Source organism: Sus scrofa, chromosome 6 (assembly GCF_000003025.6).
Source record: "Sus scrofa isolate TJ Tabasco breed Duroc chromosome 6, Sscrofa11.1, whole genome shotgun sequence".
NCBI lineage: Eukaryota > Metazoa > Chordata > Mammalia > Artiodactyla > Suidae > Sus > Sus scrofa.
Window position 1 is genome coordinate 67,333,412 of NC_010448.4, and position 21,739 is coordinate 67,355,150.

The 21,739-nt window shown below is 58.2% G+C and overlaps 1 protein-coding gene across 8 annotated transcripts in view; it reads right to left on the reverse strand.

Annotated features, from left to right (window-relative positions):
- PLEKHG5 (pleckstrin homology and RhoGEF domain containing G5) overlaps positions 1-21,739 on the reverse strand; it is a 56,970-nt gene that overhangs the window by 16,594 nt on the left and 18,637 nt on the right. For 3 of the 8 annotated variants that reach the window (XR_002344872.1, XR_002344871.1, XM_021095258.1), the window contains exons 1-2: positions 19,571-19,733; positions 18,586-18,662 (exon numbers count right to left, since the gene is read on the reverse strand). Coding sequence is in view for 2 of the 8 variants with exons in the window: in XM_021095258.1 (XP_020950917.1) it covers positions 18,586-18,662; positions 19,571-19,679 (186 nt within the window). In the remaining 6 variants the exon portion in view is untranslated. Of the gene's footprint in view, positions 1-8,302; positions 8,476-13,106; positions 13,530-18,585; positions 18,663-19,570; positions 19,734-21,739 lie in introns of those variants that run through there. The other 5 variants (XR_002344873.1, XR_002344874.1, XR_002344870.1 and 2 more) reach the window with 3 other exon arrangements.

A 21,739-nucleotide genomic window follows, 5' to 3' on the forward strand; every position in this document is an offset into this window, starting at 1 on the left:
TGACCTACACCGCAGCTCCTGGCAACGCCAGATCCTTAACCCACTGAGCAAAGCCAGGGATCGAACTCATGACCTCACGGATACTAGGTGGACTTGCTACTGCTGAGGCACAATGAGAACTCCAAATGCCAGATCTTTAACCCACTGAGCCACAGCGGGAACTCCCATGACATGGATGTCTTTGAGGCAGCCAAGACAGTGGTCTGGCAAAAAGCCCCTCCAAGTGGATTCATCTGTAGGTCTTGTGGAGTTTCAGGTTGAGCGTTTGAGCACGGACACCAGAGAGCAGTCTGTATCCTCCTCGTGTCCCCAGCTGCCAGATCATCTGGGGACCTTGCCGTCCTTTGTAAAGTCCCTTATCTCTTTGTACTACACAAGTCATCCTGGGGTGACACTATGAGGTGTCACTTTCCAGGTGTTCACCAGAAATCTTACAATCTAGGGCTTGAAACCTCAAGGATGACTCTTACCTAAATCAAGTATTACTATGACAGTTGCAATTGGAGATTTTCTTTTTTTCTCTTTTTTGGCCACACCCGCCGCATGAGAAAGTTCCCGGTCCAGGGACTGAGCCTGCGCCCCACAGTGAACAGAGCCACAGCAGGGACAACCCCAGGTCCTTAACCCACTGAGCCACCAGGGAACTCCCAGGTGTTCTAATTCTTCCATTTTCTCTCAGACCTCTTCCATCAACTTCCTAACCCTTCCTCGATTTACTCTTCTCAGGTCCCCAAGGACACGCACATTTCTAAGTCCTCTGTCTGCCCTCCCAGGATCCAGCATTTGACACAGGGGGTCTCTTAGAAACCATTTCTTCCTCAGCCCCCAGCGTCCATGCTCTGCTGGTTCTCTCCCCTCCCAGGCCCCCGCCTGCTTCCTGCCCTCTCTCCGTCTGCATCCACCCACCAGGGACTCAGCTAGTCTCATGCCGAGGGCTCCCAGAGGGAGATCTCCAGTCTGGACCTCGCCCCGGACCCTGGACCAACTTTCTCCATTCTCCCCATGGAGCCCAGCAAACATCTCACACTTGAGACAGCCGCACATGCCCTCCCAAACTTTTCCACCCGGTCCCTCTATTCGAGTTACTAACCACACCTTCCAGGGGTGGTGTCGTGGGTTGGATTGAGTCCCCCACAAAAACAGGGGCAGTCCTAAGCCCTTGTGCTGGAGAATGGGACCTTATCGGACTCAGGGTCATGGCAGATGTCATGAGTTAGGATGCGGTCACGCTGGGGTCGGGAACCATCCAGCACAGAGTAAGGGCAGGCACAGGACTGGTGTCCTTATGGAGTAGAGGAGCTCCCTGGTGGCCTAGTGGTGAAGGATCCTGCGTTGCCACTGCAACGGCTCTGGTCGATCACTGGGTTCGATCCCTGGCCCAAGAACTTCCACATGCTACGGGCACAGCCAAAAACAACAACAAAAAGAGAGACAGAGACAGGACCCATGGGCAGAAGGCCATGTAACCACAGAGGCAGCAGGTAGAGGGAGGCAGCTACAAGCCCTGGAGGTGCCAGAAGCCGGAAGAAGCAAGGAAGGCCTCTCCCCTCACCGCCAACACCGCAACCTGGGACTCGGAGAGAATAAACTTCTGTTATTCTTCTCCCAACACTTTTTTCTTTTTTTTGGCCGTGCCTGTGGCATGCGGATGTTCCCAAGCCAGGGAGCAAACCCGTGCCACTGCGGCGACAACGCCAGATCCTTACCTCCTTGCGCCCCGGAAGAACTTCAAAACTTCTGCTGCTCTAAAGCCACCCGGATTCACTAGGGCCACCCTAGGGCGTTCCCTGGGAGCTTTCTGTTATTCCCCATCCAGGTGAACAGCTCTGCCAGCTCCACCCTTACCATCCAAAGCTTCAACCCAGCCACCCCCTCCAGGCCACCTCTGCCACATCCCCACCGACCCTCCACTGGAGGACAAGGCCGCAAGGCTGGCCTCCCACTTCTGCCCTTGACCCTTGACCCCAGTCTGTTCTCCATGAACAACCACAAGAGTCCTGTGTACCTCCTCAAAACCCTGCAACACGACCCATCCCCCCCTCCAGCTGGTAACCTGGCCCCCACACCTGCTCTCCCATCCTGGCTCCCTCCACCACCGCCACTGGCCTCCTGCCCTCTCTGACATGTTCTTTGTATTTTTATTTTTTATTTTTTTTGTATTTTCTAGGGCCACATCCGCAGCATACGGAGGTTCCCAGGTTAGGGGTCTGATCGGAGCTGTAGCTGCTGGCCTTCACCAGAGCCACAGCAATGCCAGATCCTTAACCCACTGAGCGAGGCCAGGGATCGAACCTGCAACCTCATGATTCCTAGTCAGATTTCTTTCTGCTGCACCACGACGGGAACTCCCTATCTGTGTTTTGTTTATTTATTTATTGGCTGCATCCACGGCCAGGTGGAAGTTCCTGGGCCAGGGATCCAACCTGTGCCATAGCAGTGATAACATCGGATCCTCAAACCACTAAGCTGCCAGGGAGCTCCTGCGTTCCACATGTAAGTGGTATCATACGGCTTTTTTTTTTTTTTTTTGTCTTTTTGGGCCGCCCCATGGTATATGGAGTTCCTGGTTCAGAGGTCATTTCTGAGCCACAGCTGCGACCTACACCGCAGTTGGGGGAACACGGATCCTTTAACCCACTGTGCCAGGTGGGGATCGAACCCAGGTCCTGGCACTACAGCGATGCCTCAGATCCCGTTTTGTCACAGCAGCAGCAATTCCTCTTAGGGCATTTCTTTTTTCTTTTCTTTTTTTTTGTCTTTTTGCCATTTCTAGGGCCACTCCCGAGGCATATAGAGGTTCCCAGGCTAGGAGTCAAATAGGAGCTGTCGCCGCCGACCTACACCAGAGCCACAGCAACGCAGGATCCGAGCCGCGTCTGCGACCTACACCAGAGCTCACGGCAACGCCAGATCCTTAACCCACTGAGCAAGGGCAGGGACCGAACCCGCAACCTCATGGTTCCTAGACGGATTCGTCAACCACTGAACCACGATGGGAACTCCCTCTTAGGGCATTTCCGACCTGCTTCTTCAGCCGTGCCCCACCTCTGAGCCTTGGCATCTGCCAGTCCCTCAGTTGGAAATGCTTTTCCCTAGATCCTGCAACGACCAGCTGCCTCCCTTCCTGCAGGTCTTCACTGGAAACTCACCTTCTTGCCCGTCTAAGGTCTCCACTCCTCCATGCTCCCCGCCACCCTCCCTTCTCTCCTTCACGCTTTCTGCAGCAGACATCTGTGTGTTTTGGCTTTGTCGCCTCTGCCTCCCGTCAGCCCTACAAGGACAGCAATTTTGGTCTGTCCAGCTCACTGCCATCTCTCCAGTCCTAGCCACTCCCTCCATGCTGGCTCCATGATGAAGAGGCGTGATGGAGGACCGCGGGACATCTGGGCTGGAGAGAGCCCATTCGAGAGTTTCCAGGTGACAGACAGGGTGAGGATGGCTTAGACAGCAGAGAAGGTGGCCCGAGAGAGGAGGGAGGAGGAAGCTGAAAAAGTCGGATCATGCATAACGCGTTCATCATGTGCCTGGGGCTGCACTGAGGGCTCCTCATCCTGGAAAGGAAGGGCTGTCTCTGACTGTATTTTACCCAAGAGGAAAGCGAGGCTCAGAGAGGTTATGTGGCTTGTCTAAGATCACACAGCTAGTGGAGTCAGGATTTGAAGACGGGATATGTAGCCCCACATCCCATATTTTCATCACATTTCCACCCTCTCTTGGGTGGTGGAGAAGGGACAGAGGAGTGGGGGAGGCTGGCCCTGGGGCAGCCAGGGGGCTGTGCAGACAAGAGGGAATCAAGTATAGTTTGATGCTGGCTGTTTGGGCTCTCGTGTCCCCTCTACTCTTCCATCAGACAAAAAAGAGAAGAGGGACACTGAGATGACAGCTGGAAGACTGAGGAGGGCACTGCCTCCAGGGGGCTGGCCCTGGGCATTACGGCCCATATTCCCAATGGCAGCCTGGGCACCAGATGCCCTGCACTTTCACACCCTCTTCAATGGGCTTCATGTGTCTCTCAGGGCTGAGGCCGGGGTGACGAGCACCCTTCGGCCAGAACAGCTGTTTCTTTTTTTTTTTTCCCCGCCTTTTCTAGGGCTGCACCCGCTGGAGGTTCCCAGGCTAGGGGTCTAACCAGAGCTGTAGCCATCGGCCTACACCACAGCCACAGCAACGTGGGATCCGAGCCACGTCTGCGTCGGATACCACAGCTCATGGCAACGCCGGATCCTTAACCCTCTGAGCAAGGCCAGGGATCGAACCTGCAACCTCATGGTTTCTAGTCGGACTCGTTAACCACTGAGCCATGACAGAAACTCCAGAACAGCTGTTTCTTTTGATCCCCGTTTGTATGAAATATTTTCTTCCATTCTCTCACTTTCAATTTGTATGTGTCCTAGAAGTGAAGTGGGTCTCTTGAAGACAGCATATATATGGGTCTTGTTTTTGTATCCATTCAGCCAGTCTATGTCTTTTGGCTGGGGCGTTTAGTCCATTCACTTTTAAGGTAATTATTGATATGTATGTTCTTATTGCCATTTTATTAATTACTTTGGATTTGTTTTTGCTGCTCTTTTTCCTTTCCTTCTTCTCTTGTTCTTTTCTGCCTATAGAAGTTCCTTTAGTATTTGTTGTAAGGCTGGTTTAGTGTTGCTGAATTCTCTCAGCTTTTGCTTATCTGTGAAGGTTTTGATTTCTCCCTCAAATCTGAATGAGAGCCTTGCTGGGTAGAATAATCTTGGTTCGAGGTTTTTTCCTTTCACCACGTTGAGTATATCATGCCACTCCCTTCTGGCCTGCAGAGTTTCTGCTGAAAAATCTGCCGATAGCCTTATCTGGGTTCCCTTGTATGTTACTTGTTTCTTTTCCCTTGCTGCTTTCAAGATTTTCTCTTTGTCTTTAATTTTGGTCAGTTTGATTAGTATGTGTCTCGGGGTGTTCCTCCTTGGGTTTATTTTATATGGTACTCGCTGTGCCTCCTGGATTTGAGTGAGTGGTTCCTTTCCCATGTTAGGGAAATTTTCAGCTATTATCTCTTGGAATATTTTTTCTGTCTCCTTCTCTCTCTCTTCTCCTTCTGGCACCCCTATAATACAGATGTTAGTGCGTTTAACGTTGTCCCAGAGTTCCCTAAGATTCTCTTCATTTTTTTTCAATCTTTTTTCTCTTTTCTGTTCTGCATCCGTAATTTCCACTAGTCTGTCCTCCACCTCACTTATTCGTTCTTCTGCCTCCTGTATTCTGCTGTTGGCTGCTTCTAGATAATTTTTTATTTCAATTATTGTATTTTGCATCTCTTCTTGTTTTAAGTTTTATATCTTGTATCTCTTTGGTCAGTATTTCCTGTAAGTTATCCATTTTTGCCTCCAGTGTATTTCCAACATCTTGCATCATCTTCAGCATCAACAGTCTAAAGTCTTTTTCCTGGAGGCTGAGAATCTCCTCATGGCTTAGTTGTTTTTCTGGGGTTTTCCTTTCTCCCTCATCTGAGTTACATCCTCTGTCTTTTCATTTTTATAGGTTTTTGGTGTGGTGACCTTCTTACAGATAATAGAGTTGAGCCTCTCTTACTTCTGGTGTCTGCCCCCCTTGTGGCTGAGGTCCGTATGGGGGCTTGCTGTAGGCTTCCTGATGGGAGGGACTGATGCCTGCCCCCTGGTAGGAGGAGCCGATTCTAATCCCTCTGGTGGGTGGGGCTTTGTCTCCGGATGGGATTAGAGGCAGCTGGGTGCCTGAGGGGTCTTTAGGTAGCCATTTACTGAGGGGTGGGGCTGTGATCCCACCTGGGTTGCTGTTTGCCCTGGGGCTTCTCAGTGGCTGACTGATGGGTGGGGCCAGATTTTCCCAAAATGGCCCCCTCCAGAGAAAGGCACTGCTGCTGAATATCCAGAGAGCCTTGCTTTCAATGTCCTTCCCTCACAACAAGCCACATTCACCTCTGTTTTCCCAGGATGTCCTCCAAGAACTGTGGTCAGGTTGACCCAGGTTGCCTTGGAGATCTCGATCTGCCCTGGGACCCAGTGCACATGAAAGTCTGTGTGTGCCTTTTAAGAATGGGGTCTCCGTGTCCCCCAGTCCTGTGGAGCTCCTGTGCACAAGCCCCACTGGCCTTCAGTGCCAGATGCTCCGGGGCTCTTTCTCCCCATGCCAGATCTCCACACGTGAGAGTCTGATGTGTGGCTCAGAACTCTCACTCCTGTAGGTGAGTCTCTGTGAACCAGTTAGTTTCCAGTCTGTGGAGCTTCCCACCCAGAAGGTATGGGGTTGTTTATATCACGAAGTGGCCCCTCCTACCTCTTGATGTGGCCTCCTCTTTTTCTTCTGGAGTAGGGTATCTTTTTTAAGGTTTCCGGTCCATTTGGGTGGAGATTGCTCAGTCTTTAGTTGTGGATTTTGTTGTTTTTAGGAGAGAAGTTGAGCTCCAGTCCTTCTATTCCGCCATCTTAATCCCATCTCCTCTTTTTTTTTTCTTTTGGCTGCCCTGAAGAGTATGGAGTTTCTGGGCCGGGGATCAGATCTGAGCTGCAGTTGTGACCTACGGTGCTGCTGGGACAATGCCGCTCCTTAACCGGCTCTGCCAGGTCGGGGACTGACCCTCCATCCCAGCTTCCAGGGATGTCTCTGATGGATCTGCTGCACCATAGCGGGAACTCCACTGTTCCTGCTTCTATCTTTTTTGACCTACTGCTAAAGAAGGTGTGAAAACCCCTCCCTCCCCGGGGCCCTTGAGACAGAGGGCCTGCCCTTGAAGATGCTGGGATCTCCGCTGTGAGCACCTCCCCTGGACAACAAATTTGGGGAAGTGCTTGGCCCTTCCTCCCTGGAGACCCACAGCTGGCTGGGCAGCCAGCCTGGCACAGCCTCCCCCCCCCACCCGCCCAGCCCCTTCCAGGCCTCTCTCCATTTCCCCAGCAGCTTCATTTTTTCTGGTGAAGCCAGGCCAGGTACTGGGCAGTGCGGCTGTGGACCTACCAACTGCCCAGGCCCTGGCCTCAGAGTGGACGGGAGGGGGTGGGTTTGACATGGCAGAAGTCATGCTAGATTGTGGGGTTCTGTGGAGGGGGAGGGGCGGTCTTGGGGGCCCTTCCAGTCCAAGTCCCTGGTTTTGTGCCACAATCTCATTTTCAAACCAATCCAGTATACAGAGAGCAAATTTCACAGATTCAGTCCTTATGGCAGAGTCAACAAACATGCATCTACTGGGTCCCTGCCCTGTGAGACCCTGGGTATGAGCAGATTCACTTCCCAGCACTGCAGGAGCTGGGGGTGGGCTTTGGTTCTCACCGCCTCCTCCTCTTACTACTGCTGTTACTACTTACACTCAGGCTAATAATAATGATGGGAGCCCAGCTGATGGCTGACCTCCTCTGCTCCCATTCCCCCCCCCCCCCCCCCGCCCCCAGGCTCAGGGACACCAGGCGCTGCAGGAGGGTCAGGCCCAGGATCTGAACCACATCTGTTCAGCAGGTCTGGCTGAGGATGATGTTGCAAGGATCCCCAGGGAGAATTGCTTGCTCAACTGGGAGGCCGGGGCTGGAGGCTGGGGTGGGCAGAACTGGCTCACACTGTGTCTGCCCCTCTACTTCTCACACCTCCACCCTCAAACCTCAGGGTCCCCACTGCTCCTTCTGGGGTTGGGGAGGGGGTCTCCCCTGCCCAAAGCCAGACTCTTGGCCCCCTTCCCTCGGAGCCAGGGTTACTCCCTCCTTGATGCTGCCCGTGGTGGCGGCACCCCTGCCATCTGGGAACAGACAGCAGGGCCCAGGGCCCAAAGTTCCCAGGATTCAACCCAAAGAGGGGAGAGCCCACCGAATGGAACACCCAGGGCCCACCGCATCTCCAAAGGCAGCGGATGGAGGACAGTTTTAAGAATAGCGGGGCGGGGCCGGCGGGCCTTAAGGGAGCAAGGTAAAGCCTAACCCCCTAGGATGGGGGGCACCAGAAGTCAGTCTTCCCTGTCAGGCCAGGGTGGCGGCCAGAGGCAGGAGTAGGAGGGGTGCGGGCAGGGCCTGGGCAGAGGAAGGAAAGGGGAGGGAGGCCCACGCGGCGGCCCGGGAGCCACAGGTGTGTCCGGAGTCAGCCCCAGACACAAAAGGCCGGGGACCGGCGGACCCCTCCGCCGCCTGGTGCCCTTGACGCCGGCGTGGGGGACGCATCTCACGCCCCCAGCCCCTCGCCTGCCCCCTGCCCGCCGCCGTGTGCGCCCAGGGCAGGGACTGGGCCGCCGCGTGCCCGATCCGCTTGGAGGCGCGCGGAGGAGGGAGCGCGCGCCCGCCCCGGCCTCCCGCCCGGCAGCCCGCGCCCGTACCTGGTCTTCCCCGTCGCGGCCTCGACCCCCGCCCCCGCCGGGCTCCGAGTCCCGGGAGGGCAGCCCGGGGCTCGGCCTGGAGGCCGCGCGGCGCCCGGAGACGCCGGGTCCCGTCCCCATGGCGGCCGGAGGAAGCGCCGGTCTGCGTCGCCCGCCCGCCGGACAAAGCGCGGAGCCCCGCTTCCTGCCATTGTGCGGCCGCGCCCGCCCGCCGAGCGCGCCGGGACCGGGGGTTGGGGGGGCGGGGGACCCGGGCCGGGAACACCCTCCAGCCCGCAGCCCCGCTCTGACCCCCAGGCCCCACCCCCGGCGCAAAGATCCCGGCTCCGCGGGTCCCTCTCCTCCCTCCCCCAGGGGAGCTCCCTGGATGCTAGGGGCGGGGGAGGGGAACCTGCGGGTGACAATCCCCTTCGTCTTGACCGCGGAACGCCGACCCCCGCCCAGCCCCATGGGCGCTCCACTCTACTCTGACCTCCACCCTACCCCCAACGCACAGAGGGTCCCTCCAGGCCAAAAGGGAATCAGCCCCTCCCTCCAGTCCTGGGGACCCCCGCCTCGGAGCCTCAGCCCAGGGGACCCCTTCTCCCTCCCTTAATGCTGGGGACAGAAGTGGGGGACCGGACCAGGGACACATCCCCCTCCAAGTCCTCAGACCCTGCTGTCCAGGCCCGAGGTATCTGTCACTGCTCAGACCACCAGCTTCCCCGGTCCAGCCACACAACCTGCGCTCAGAGGCCCCACTGAGGGTCGTCTTAGTGCCCGCCGACAACCCCGGGGGACCCGTGCTCCCACTGCCCAGGACAATGATGTTGACAGAGCAGAGCAGGGCTGTGAGCACGGGTGGAGGTGGCGGGCGGGGGGGAGGGCAGGTGCGCCGGCTGGAGAGGACAGTCTTTGGGGACGACCCCCGGAGCTGAGTGAGACGAGGCGTCGGAAAAGCCCGAAGCCCAACTCAGCTTTCCGGGAGGTCCCTGCTGCTCCTGGCTGGTCCCTCCGGGCTCAAGGCCAAGCGCGTGCCCTACCGCCAGGGGGCGCTCATCAGAGCCAGAGAGGGCGCCGACCAGGATTGGGGTGTGGCGCTGGGGTCCACACGGTAGGCTGTCAAATCGCTCCTTCCCGCGAGGTGGAGGCAGGCCCTATTACCCTAATTCATCGCGAGGGGATAAAGTGACTGCCACCCAGACTTCTGACTCTGGGGCTCCGGAATGGCCTTCCTGCGGCGGTTCTCAGTGTCCACCGGGGAGGGGGCCATGCCGTCATCATCCCCACCACCACCACCAAACCCTGGCGGGCAGCTTCCTCAGTTTGGTTCTGCAGGGAACGAGGGTGGCGGGAGCAAGTCTTTCTGAAGGTTCCGGGGGAACAGCAATTTACTCAGGCCAGGAGGTTTTAAGGGCCACCTGTGCTCCCAAATCCTGAGTCACTGTCCACACCATAGGCAAACCTTATGAAAACTAAAACCTGATCATGTCACTCCCCCACAAACCTTCCTGCGGCTTCGCTTCCCGTCTTGCTTAAAATAAAATCCCAAGAGGCCTGCCATGCTGGGCCCTACAACTCACCACACTCAGGGCCCGCCCCTCTGTGTTCTCGGAACACCCTGTGTCCTGGATCTTTCAATAGCTGACCCTGGGCCCCGACTTAATGCTACCTCCACAGGCAGCCTTTACCCTCCTAACAAAATAAACGGCCCTCACCCTGGAACCCTCAATCCCCTTAAACTGAATCATTTCCTCTGAAGCATCTATTACTACCTGAAGTTATTTTTTTTTTCTTTTTAGGGCCGCACCCATGGCATATGGAAGTTCCCAGGCTAAGAGTTGAACTGGAGCTGCAGCTGCGGCCTACGCCACGGCCATGCCATGTGTGAGTCACATCTGCGACCTATACCACAGTTCATGGCAATGCCAGATCCTTAACCCACTGAGCAAGGCCAGGGATTGAACCCACATCCTCATGGATACCAGTGGGGTTCTTAACCTGCTGAGTCACGATGGGAACTCCCAACCTGAAATTATTTTATTTCTTTGTTCACTTTTTGTTTTGGCCGTGCCTCCAGCATTGGAAGTTCCTGGGCCAGGGATCGAATCGGAACCACAGCAGTGATCCGAGACACCAGCAGTGACGACACCAGATCTTTAACCTGCTGTGCCACAAGGGACCATTCATTCGCTTCTCCATCATCACCCTTCCCTGTCAGAATATCCTCTCCAGAGGCGGGGTCTCGGCTGTCTGGCCCGTGCTTCATCCTTGGCCCTTAGAGCAGCCCTGGCCACCACGGGTGCCCAGCATGGATGGGCTATGCGTGGAAAAAGGGAGGCAGAGGAGTTGTGCCAGACAAGGGCATTGGGCTAGGAAGGTCTCGGCCTGGATGTCCCTTCCTAAGGCCAGTGGTCAACAAAGCTTTCCCCACCGCCTGACAGCAGGTTCTCTCCTTCCTCCTAGCAACGGTTGCCTTGGCTGGCTGGCCCCAGGCAGGGCAGTTTCCACCTCAAAGCCTGGTGGGGTTGCCCCCTGCTTCTGGGCTGCCCCCCCAGGCCACCCACTGAGCATTCCCAAGTGCTAGGCCTGTGCCAAATCTTGTTTCCTCTTCTCAAAGACCGTAAGGAGGAGATACTGTTACTATCCCCATTCAACAAAAAAACTGAGGTTTGGGAAAGTACAGTGGCTTGTTCCCACAGTGCCAGCTGGTAAGCGGGGAAGCAGGTGCTCTTGCTTTGGACGCTCACCTGTGTGCCTCAGGCACAGGGGGGCGTGGGGGCACGAAGCTCAGCCAGTGCTGGTTTGGGCAGCAGGGCCTTGAGGTCCACCTCCTTGGCGACAGGGCAGAGTCCCAAGCCCACTGACCTGGGATCATCAGGTTGCATCAAGTGGAGACTAACGGGGTTGGGCCCAGGGAAGGTTATCAGAGGTCGCCCGAGTGACCAGGTCCTGGCCCTCCCTGAGCCAGGCTCCTGCTTGTGTCCTCCAGTCAGGGCTGGGGCTGCTCCTGGGAAGGCCAGCGCCCTGCTGCCCCAGGGCCAAGAGCACAGGATTAAGGACCCTGCGTAGCAGGGGAGGAAAGGAGCCCCAGGCCCCTACACCAGGGGAGGGAGGACCCCCCCCAACACCAGGGACCTGAAATAGCCCAAGTGCAGGTCCCAAAGGTCCCAGCCCCTGACTCCCTGGGGAGGGGCCCCCTCCCCAGCGCAGCCCCACCTCCAGGCTCATGAGTCAGGACTGGCTTGTTGAAACTGATATCCAGAAACCAGATGCTGGCGCTGATGAATAATGGAGTCTCCAAGGCAGGAGCACCCCCACCCCGCCACCCCCCCGCAACTCCCGCCTGGCACCACCTCCCCAGCCCTGGAAAAGCAGAGGCCTTTGTCATCCCCCCCCAACAATGGGTTGGGGCCCCAGCCTGGTCTGCAGTAGGAGAGGATGCTCCCCATCTAGGAGAGGTCACAGGTCTGGGCCAAGGCCTGGGGCCAGCTCCGTGCTCTGTCCACAGGAGACTGGCCTGGAACCAGGAGTTGGGGCTTCCTGCCCGGGGCTTCCAACCTGAGCTAAGCTCCCATGGGCGCCTACCAGCCCCGAGGCCCCATCTGGCACCTTGGAAACCCAGGGGTGGAGGCCGCATATGTGGGCAGGGTGGCCAGGGAGGAGCCAGCTCTGCCAGGCTGCTCTCCTGCTCCCAATGGCCCACCTGGCTCCTCCTTTCCCTGAGGCCTGGGCCTTACCCCTGGTCCTAGGTTCTGGGGTCCACCTGGAGGCAGAGCCTGCCCTAAGGCCCTGCCCTGTGCTTGGCAGACAGCAGGGATGTACAGAACCTCTCCGCAGGCCAGCCCCACTGCACCAGCTCCAGAAGCCAGCTAGGCCCCTTCCATCCCAGGGAGCCACCCAGCTGGGACGGGTGCTAGGCAGAGAAAGAGAGGCTGTGGTCTACGAACTTCACCTCCTGCCCAGTCCCTGTACAAACGTGCCAGGACCCCAGCATGGCAGCCTGTGCCTTCTGCTGGCACCTCTTCAGAGTCACATAAAAGGCTCCTTGGGAGGGTGTGGGGCAGGGCACACGCTTGGGCTGCAGAGGATCTGCTCCTGGGGCCCACCTACCCCCCTGCTCTTCCCTGCCTGTGCAAAGAGAGCACTGGCCAGTTCTCTAGAATTTTCTATCTGGTGCCGGCTGCTGGGTCCTAATGTGTGTCTGAACTCTGGCAAAGGGGCAGAGGAATAGTGAAATCCTCCTGGGGCCCCCAACTCTGGGGAAGGTTGTGGAGGAATCTGTAGGGCCCAGGGTCCCCTCGGCCTCCCGTTCTCAGTCCTTCATCAAGGCGGGCCAGGGCCTCTCCTGGCTTCCTTGGTCCTCTCCCGGCTTCCTCGGTCCTCTTCCTCTCCCCTCCCTTCCCCGTCGCGGGTGCCAGGCCAGGCCCAGGTGAAGCTCTCGCGCCCCCTGCCGGCCTCGAGGGGACTTTCCGCCTGGACCGACTCGGACACCCAGATGCGGCAAAGTGGGGGAACCCTTCGCACCAAAGCCCCTTCGCCTCCCCTCGCCCCACCAGCAGCCCTCGCACCAGGGCCGGGGCCCTACAGGCCTCAAGACCTTTTCTCCCAGCCACTCCGCCCTAGCGCCGCTGTGGGGGCGGGCGCTTGAGCCCATTCTATCTTCAAGTAAGCGAGGTTTGAGCCAGTGGGGCCCATCGATACCCACCCGCAGTCCTAGGACTATGCGGGACACTCCAATCCCGGGTTCTGCCCATTAATTCGGGGGGAATCTTAGCGCCCGGACCCACCCCTGTCCGGACCCCAGCTCCCCCGTGAGACTCACCTAGGGACATGGGTCTCCTCTCCAGTGGCTGGGGCTTGGGCCTAGGCTGCCAAAGCTCCGCGGGGCCCGCAGAGCGAGGGGCACCGGAGGCGCGGGGCGGGCTCAGTCCGCTCTGCGCCGGCGGGGGGCGCCGGACGTAGGGGAATTACGGTAGGCCGGCGCGGGCGCTACCACCTGGGCGGGCCGGGACGTACCAACGCGCGCCCGGCTGGGGCGGGGGAGGGGCTGCGATCCCGGGAAGCGCCCGGCGCCCCACCCCGCGGCCCAAGTGCTGGCAGCAAGGCCGGCTGGCGCTTGGGGGTGACCTAGGATCCAGCCTGCGGGCGAGGGGCCTGCCCTTGCAGACCTGCGGAAAGTTCAAAGTCTGTAGTCTTTAACCTGGGCTTGAAGATGGGGGCTCACCCGCCTCCGAGGGGGGCCCGCGGGGGGATGCTGCCCCCCCAACCCTGGTCCACCCCCACCCCACCCCCGGGTCCAGGCAGAGGGACCCGCAGGCCCAACCCGCCCCAGGATCGCCCCAAGCCAGGCTCGCTTCCGCTGGATTCTGAACTGCGCCCTCCGAGGCGCCTGAGAAAGGGGCCCGCCTATCTCCGAGCCACCCTCTTTCTTCCTGGCCCACGCCTATCAAGGCTGAAAGAGGGGGCCATTCCGCCCTTGGTGGTTCCCAGCAGCTTTGAGTTTAAAATAACTCTGCACTTGGGACTGGGAGTGGAGGCAGTGTTTGGGGACACAGGGATCCCACTGAGGAGGCAGGCAGCTGGGCGCCAAGCACACGGCCCGCTTCCCGCTTCCCTAATTACGCAGCTCGCCAGATGGGCACTGCTGGGTTCAGGCCTAGCTGCACTTGCCCAGTTCTAGATCCCCTCCATCAGGTCCCTCACCAGGCGGGGGCTTCCAGGCTGCTGGAGACCCCTCCTCATGGGAGCTCCCCTCCTCAGAGCCCTGACCTCCCTGGGGCCAGGTTGCAGGTGGTGGGTCCCCTGTCCTCACCCTTAGGCACCCCAGGCCTTCACTTTCTCCCCTCTCAACTCCTCAGCCAGAGCCCCTAATACTGGCATGGCTTCTCTGGTCCTGCTCCATTCTCCAGCTACACGCTGGACTGCCTCTGTCTACAGCTGACCAGCATCTCAAAGGACCAGTTACTTCCAGAGAGCCTCAGAATCTGGCCATTCCCTAGGGCACCGCGGCCTCCTACCTCTTACCCTCAAAGCAATGCCCGGGAGACTAGGTGACTCCCTCCGGCATTATTCACTACATCCTGCCCATTCTTCCTCCTCAAGGATCTCAGGTCCACCCCTTCCTCTGCCCTGTGTCCCCTGCTCTTCATCTGACGGCCCCTCCCTAGACACGCACACCGCCTCTCCTGACTCATCCCTGCCAGCTCACAGTCCACTGTTAGGCTGAAATCATCAAATCCAAGCTCCACACTCCCTGCTTAAATACCTCTAGGGATGGGGCGCTCATTACCTACACCCCAGGGAATAGCTTGGAAACGCTTGCCTTTACTGCACCGAAGCTCACCTCCCTGCCAGGGCCCTTTGGGAGCCAAGCAGAAAAACTCACCTCCCTTTCCTCCTGACAGGTCCTTAGAAATGGGTGGCTCTGAGGACCTGGTTGAGTCCTAGCCTTGCCTGCTTCTCAGTGTCCTGTCTCTAACATGGAGAAGGGGTGGCCCCTGCTGCACGGGTGGGTGTGAAAACCAGGCTTCTGCGGTGAAGCACTAAAGCAGGGCCACGCACACATGGGTAGGTGCTAAATAAATGATGGCCGCTAGAGTGATTAGCTTTGAGGACAGGGCCCTGAGGGTCCCATCTCCAGAATAAACAACCCAAGTTTTCTGTCTCCTCAAATGTGGTCACACAGGCCAGTGTCAGCCCTCCTCCATGTCCCCTTGTGACCTGAGGTGCGCTGTACAGACCGTCACCAGAGTGCCCAGCTCAAGGCGGCCCAGGGTCTGTCCTGTGGTTAACTGGCAGGAGGACAGGGACACCCATCGTGTCACCGTGACACCATCATGACAGGACACCTGCCCTGGGAACAGGATAGATGTGCAATAAGCATTTGTCTGGCTGGGTGGTGGCAGCTGGGGTCTGGGATGGAATCCAGAGAGGTCTCAGATCTTGGTTCGGCAAGCGGGGGGGGGGGGGCCTCCAAGCCTAGGGGTCTGTCTCTCCCCCCTCCACGGTCAATGAGCACATGATCACAGCGTGCCATGCTCTGTCCTAAGTACTTCATATTGGAACTCTCTTTTCATTCCCGTCTTAACTCTAGACGCCCCAGTTTCCACACGAGGAAACTGAGACACAGAGAGGTACAGGGACTTGCCCAAGGTCACACAGCTGGAAAGGGGTGGACTTTGATCCTGAAGTTCACAGGTGTGGGCTACTCTATACACCTGCATCCTGGGGAAGGGGAGGGACCTCACTTCGCTCCTGGGTCAGGCAGGGAGTCCAGACACCTCACCTGGACATCAGGGAGTCCCTGTTCAGCTTTGCCTCCTCTCCCCATCCCCTGAGCCCCGCTTCCTCCTTACAGGCCAGCATCCCTCCCTGCTCACTCAGCTTTCTTCCATCTCATTACCTCATTTCTCTGGACACCAGTGGCCTCCTCCAGGGAGCCCATCCTGGTTATCCCCCTCCTCGGAGGGAACTCCAGGGACAGGAGGTAGGGGTGGGGTGGCTGATTCATCTCAGAAGCCCCAACATCCAAGAGAGGCTCAAAGAGAACCTCAGGGGTGGGCCCAGAAGCGGAAGGGTCCATCCCTGTTGGAAGAGGGCCCTTCCCCATCGTGACAAACCGAGTCCCCACCTCCCTCCTCCTCCCGGTGGGGCTGGGATGCAGCTCCAGGAGGGCAGGATCTTTGTTCCCTGGAGATTCCCAGGGCCTGGCACAGCAAGTGCTTAAAGCTGACTTGGTGCGTGAATGATGTCATCTCCTTCCAAAAGCTGGTCGTATCCTGGAGTTCCCGCTGTGGCACAATGGGATCAGTGGTGTCTTGGGAGCACGGGGACGCAGGTTTGATCCCCAGCCCGGCACAGTGGGTTAAGGATCTAGCGTTGCCGCAGCTGTGGCTTAGGGTGCAACTGCGGTTCAGATCTGATCCCTGGCCTGGGAACTCAAAAAAAAAAAAAAGCTAGTCATATCCTGCTAGCTTCCTAGTATGGCTGGGAGGAGAGGAGGAAAGACAGCCTCCAACCCACTCCAGGCCAAGCTTTGCCACTCATGCTGGCAAAAGTTCTTTCATCTCTCTGAGCCTCAGTTTCCCTACATTTCGCATGGGAAGAAGAATAGTGCTTTTCTTTCTTTGTTTTTTCTTCGCTGCACCCTGTGGCATTTGAAGTTCCTGGGCCAGGGATCGAACCCGAGCCACATCCGTGGCCCACAGCAGAGACAATGCCAGATTCTTAACTGCTGGGGCACCAGGGAACGCTAGTAATGCTTTTCTTCTGAGGTTCTCTTGAGGATTCAGTGAGCCAAGCATGAGGGCCTAACAACCTGCTTGGCACATAAACATGTTCATTCAGTGCTGGTTATTATTATTACAAACAATAGGATGTTCTTTGCTCCTTTTCTCACCAAACCCAAGCGTCATTCACCTCTGGTCACCCTCTGCCCCAGCCTGCTCATACCCTCGGCCAGACCTGCCTGTCACCCCTTCGTCCCTGCCTCTGCCCTTCCGCCTGTGGCAGTTCCCCCTCCCTGGACTGCTTATGCCTTCTGCTCTGCTGTCTACATTTTTGCATCCTCCAGAGGGCACCTCCTCCAGGATGTCCTCCCTGACTGGTCCTTCTGCCTCTGATTGCCCAGGCATCCTTGTCCCTGAAGTCTGGTCTGTGTCACCAATCCCAAAGTGGGTCCTACCAGTGAAGGGGCTCAGGCTCTCCCCTCTGCAGGCTGGGTGACCCTCTGGCTGCTGACGTCAACATCAGCCGTGCTGCGTTTCAGGCAGCCCAGGGTCAGGCTGGGGCTGGGACCTGGAGGCTGCTGAGGGCCCGCATGAGCTCTGGCACCAGCTCTCATCTCACAGGCCTCACTCCTGCCCCTTCCTGCAGCAGCTCGAGGGCCTGGCCCAGGAGCAGTGGCCCACAGAAGAGGCTGGGACAGTGGGGCCTGGCTCCCTTTGCCACCCTCCGGGTCAGGCAGAGGTCCCAAGGCTTTGCAGACCCCTGGCAGGATGTACGCTGGGGGTACCTGAGAGTAGTTTGTTGCCAGGAATCCCATCTGGGTGAGAGCAACCAGCCAACACCACAGCCCCAATGCCAGGCACCATCCGTGCCAGCAGACTGCAACTGACATCACCGCCGCCCCCTTGCCCGGTGACCACGGCAACGGAACGCCTCCCCCTCCAATGCCCGCCCCCAGAACAGGCCTCCGTTCCTTCTAGCCATGGTCTTCCTGGGCAGAATGTAAGCGCAAGTGTCTGGGTGGAGGGGTACCGGGATGGCATTTTTAATCTGCAGCTGGCAGAACTGAGCTACACATGGTTGGAAACAGGGCTCAGAGAGCTCACAGATCTAGGTTCTGGTTCAAATCTCAGCTCTCCCACATCCTAGCGATGTGTTCTTAGGGGAGCCACCACCTCTCGGAGCCTCAGTCTCCTCAGCTATAAATGAGAATAATGATAGGACAGATGTCAGAAGCCGGAGGGGGGAGACAGAGTCCTTAGCGCCTGGGCCTGACACACTGAAGCTTGGCAGTTAGGACGATTATTACTCAAAGGCGTGCTGGGAGGGGCCGAACCTGGGTTCAAACCCTGGCTCGGGCTCTCATGAGCTATGGAGCCTCAGCCAAGTCACAGGACCTCTCTGAACCTTGGTATCTTCATCTGGGAAACAGGGCGACAATGCCTTCCTGGCAGAGCTGCCACAAGCAGCACGTGAGACACAGAACCCAGCACGTAGCAGGCAGAAGTGGCCCCGCTGTCATTTTTATCCTTAGTCCTCTTGCCCGCCCCTAGCTCCCAAGCCCTGGCACTCCAAGGCTAGTTTGTCCCTTCTTCCAGCTTGTCATCCCCAGGCCCACAGTCATTGTCCCAAAGTGTCCCTGACCTATGCCCAGGCCTGAGGTATGGCCTGGTGCCCAGGAAGGATGCCCGTTGGGCACTGGAATAGAACCTTGCTGGGGAGAGGGGAGAGAGGGGGTGTTCCTCTTGCTGATTTTCAGCTTCCTCATCTGTGACATGGAGCTGCAGCTCCTGTCACCTCAGGGCTGTAGGGACCACAGTGCAGGAAAGGGCTTTGGGCACCCCTGTTCCTGCTAACCTTGGGGAAGCTCCCCCACATCATGCTCCGCCATTTCTGAGCCAGGGTCAGCTCCTCTGTCTCTTAGACCTGCTACCCTGTGGCACTGCCCAGCTCTGAACCCAAATGACACTGTGGCCAAGCCAGCGGCATCCTTGCCAGCCCCGTGATTATCAGGCCTGGATAGAGGATGGTTAGAGCCCTGTCCCCTCTACCCCCAGGCCCTCCAGCCTCCCTACCTTGGCCGCCCGCCCCTTGTCCATGCAGTCGGGGTTCTGACAGTGCAGCCCCTTCTCTTCGGCCAGGCTCCGGTCTTCTGCAAAGGAGAGGGACAGACAGTTACCATTTGGGTGGGGCCCAGGGAGGGCGCGGCCAAGGTGGGGGCACCCAGGCCCCCCGGGGGGACCCCAGTAGCCTCCCCATCAGAGGATGGGTGGGGCTGTCTCCTCAATGCACCCTTCAAAGGAGGTCAGTGTCCCTTTCTCTTTTAAATGCCAACTTATCTGCAAGGGAATCTGTTTTCAGAGCCCTTTTCTTGTTGCAGCTCCCCAGGGAAATTATCCAGATTCCACGGGGAGAAAATGTCTTTAGAAATAAGCTGCCCCCTCTCTGTCCCATTAGTGTGTGTGTGTATGTGGTGGGGGCCCTCATTGACCTTGGGGCCCCAGGTTTCCTGGGGGATCCCTGCAGGACTGCTAGGGGAAGGGAGACTCCAGGGGTCCAAGATCTCTACCGACCCCTGCCCTCCACATCGCTGCCTCTATGGAGGTTCACACACCCAACCCCGCAAAAGCCCCGAGTGGTCCCCCTTATCTGCTGCCCATCCCAGAATTTGGCCGCTTCCAAGCCACCTCTCTTCCTGGGGCGCAGCAGAAGAGGGGGCAGGGAAGGGGGCCTAAGAGGCTGCCCGCCCGGCCAGCTTGCAGAGCCAGGGGAAGGGGTGCTGCAGCGTGCCCCGACACGGGGGCAAGGTGTGGACCCCCGCAGCCCTGAGACCGGCGTCTACCTCCCACCTTGAGCAGGCCTTCCCTGGAGGAGGGAGCGGGCTAAGCCCCCGCCTGCCGAGAAGGGGCAGGCCCTGCCCCCCACACGGGTCTCCCCCGTACCCCAGAACTCCCCAGCGGGCCCGCGATGCCCCTCGCCCGCGCCCCTCCCCAAGCCGGCGCGGAGGCGGCCAGGCCCGCCGGCCTGCATGGCGGGGCCGGGCCGGGGGCCCGCACTCACCCATGGAGGAGGCGCCGGGCTGCCGGGGCCACGAGCGTAGCGGGGGGCGCCGCGGGCCGGCCCGGGGCGAGCGCGACGGCGGCTGGGGGCGGGCGCCGGCCGGGTGCATGGGGAAAGGCCGGAGCGCCGCGGCCGCGGGACCCTCGGCGGCGAGAGGCGGGGCGGGGGCAGGTGGGCGGGGGGAGGAGCCGATGGGAGGCTCCGCCCACGAGGGCGGGACTCCACTCCCCTCGCCCCGCCCTCCGCGCCCCCAGCCGGATCCCGGCTGGGCAGAGCCTGCACGCGGACACGTGGGGCATCTGCCAGGAAGACGCGACCCACTCTCCTCCCCCATCTGGGGCCTCCTCCTCCTCTCTGAAAAGTCGTGGGTGCGACCAAAGACCATCCCTCGCCCCCCAGCTCCCTCAGCCTCCCTGCCACCTCTGATGAGAGCACCGCTGTTTTTGATGTGGTGGGGAGACATCTTCTCAAATCTCCTGGGAAGTGAGATTGAAGACATTTTAGACAACTTCGCTATTTCTCCTTATCAGAAAGATACCCATCTAAGCGGAAATGGTGCATTCTTGAAATTAAGAAGGAAGATCAGGACAGCTCCCTGCGCCCTTGGACTCCCACCCCCAGCAGAGCCCGCCCCCCCCCCGCCGCCCTCCCATACAGAGATGCTGTCACGGATGGAGGTAAGGGCTCCATAAATGGAGTGGGCTTGGTGGCTCCTGTGGTTTTATTACTCTTCATCTCCCGTGTTGGTTAGCATTTTTTTTAATTTTGTGGAAGTGTAAAATAAATACGTACAGAAAGTGCAGCTTTCTCGAATACACAGCTCCGTGCATTTTCATTAAACATTATTTTTGCAGAATAACCTGCACCCAGATTAAGAAGGAGAGCATCGGAGTTCCCGTCGTGGTGCAGTGGTTAACGAATCCGACTAGGAACCATGAGGTCGCGGGTTCGGTCCCTGCCCTTGCTCAGTGGGTTAACGATCTGGCGTTGCCGTGAGCTGTGGTGTAGGTTGCAGATGCGGCTCGGATCCCACGTTGCTGTGGCTCTGGTGTAGGCCGGTGGCTACAGCTCCGATTTGACCCTTAGCCTGGGAACCTCCATATGCCGCTGCAGTGGCCCAAGAAATAGCAAAAAGACAAAAAAAAAAAAAAAAAAAAAAAAAAAAAAAAAAAAAAAAAAAAAAAAAAGAAGGAGAGCATCACCAGCTACTCTGCGGAAGTCTCCGCTGGGGAGCATCCACTGAGCGGATGTTGTCCTGGCTTCTGTTCCGGTTAGTTTTGCCTGGTCTTGTGCTTTATGTAAATGGCGTCACAAGCTGCTCGGACAGCCTTTTAATGGTTACAACACACTTTGCACTACAGAAAAGGAGCCTCGGGGAGGTGGCCAAGACGCCCCCAGAGTGGTCCTGAGCCTGTCTAGACCCCTTTGCACCTGCAGCAGGTTGGTGCTGGGAGGGTCTGGGTAGATCAGACCCAGGTATGGACGGTCCAGTTTCCCATGGGGCCCCGTCTCTCTCCCAAAGGCTCCCCCGGCCCCTTCTCTAGCCAGAGTAGACTGCCTGACTTTCTACATGTACCCCTTTCAAGGGCTGGCCCTGGGGACTCACAAGTGACCAGAATCCAGTCCCTGCCCTCAAGGACTCTCTGTGGAGGAAGCTGTGACAGATCTCTGGATTCGCTCAACAAGCACACAGCCAGGGTCCTCTGAGGGCCGTCATGTACCTAGCCCTGAGTTGAGCCCTGGAGACCCAAGGTGACCTTGACAAGCCTTGAGGACTTCACGAGGGGCCTGGCAGAAGGCAAGGCCCTTTGGAAAGCTGCACATGTGAGGTGTCTTGGCCGGGAGGCTGGGTGTGGGAGCAGCTGCATGCGGCCCTCATACAACATCCTGAAACCTCCAGGCCGAGAGGGAAGCCATGACACAGTGACCCCCAGAAGACCCTTTGGGCAACGTGGACCTGGGCTTCTGAGAAGCGCCCCATGTCTGTCTGCCCCCCACTAATTCTCAGGACGGCCCCGACTCACCCAGTTCCTAAAATCCCACAGTTCTTTATTTTTTTGGCCACACCTGGGGTATGCGGAAGTTCCCATGCCAGGGATCAAACCCACACCACAGCCGTGGCTGGAGCCACAGCAGTGACAACACCAGATCCTTAACCACTAGGCCACT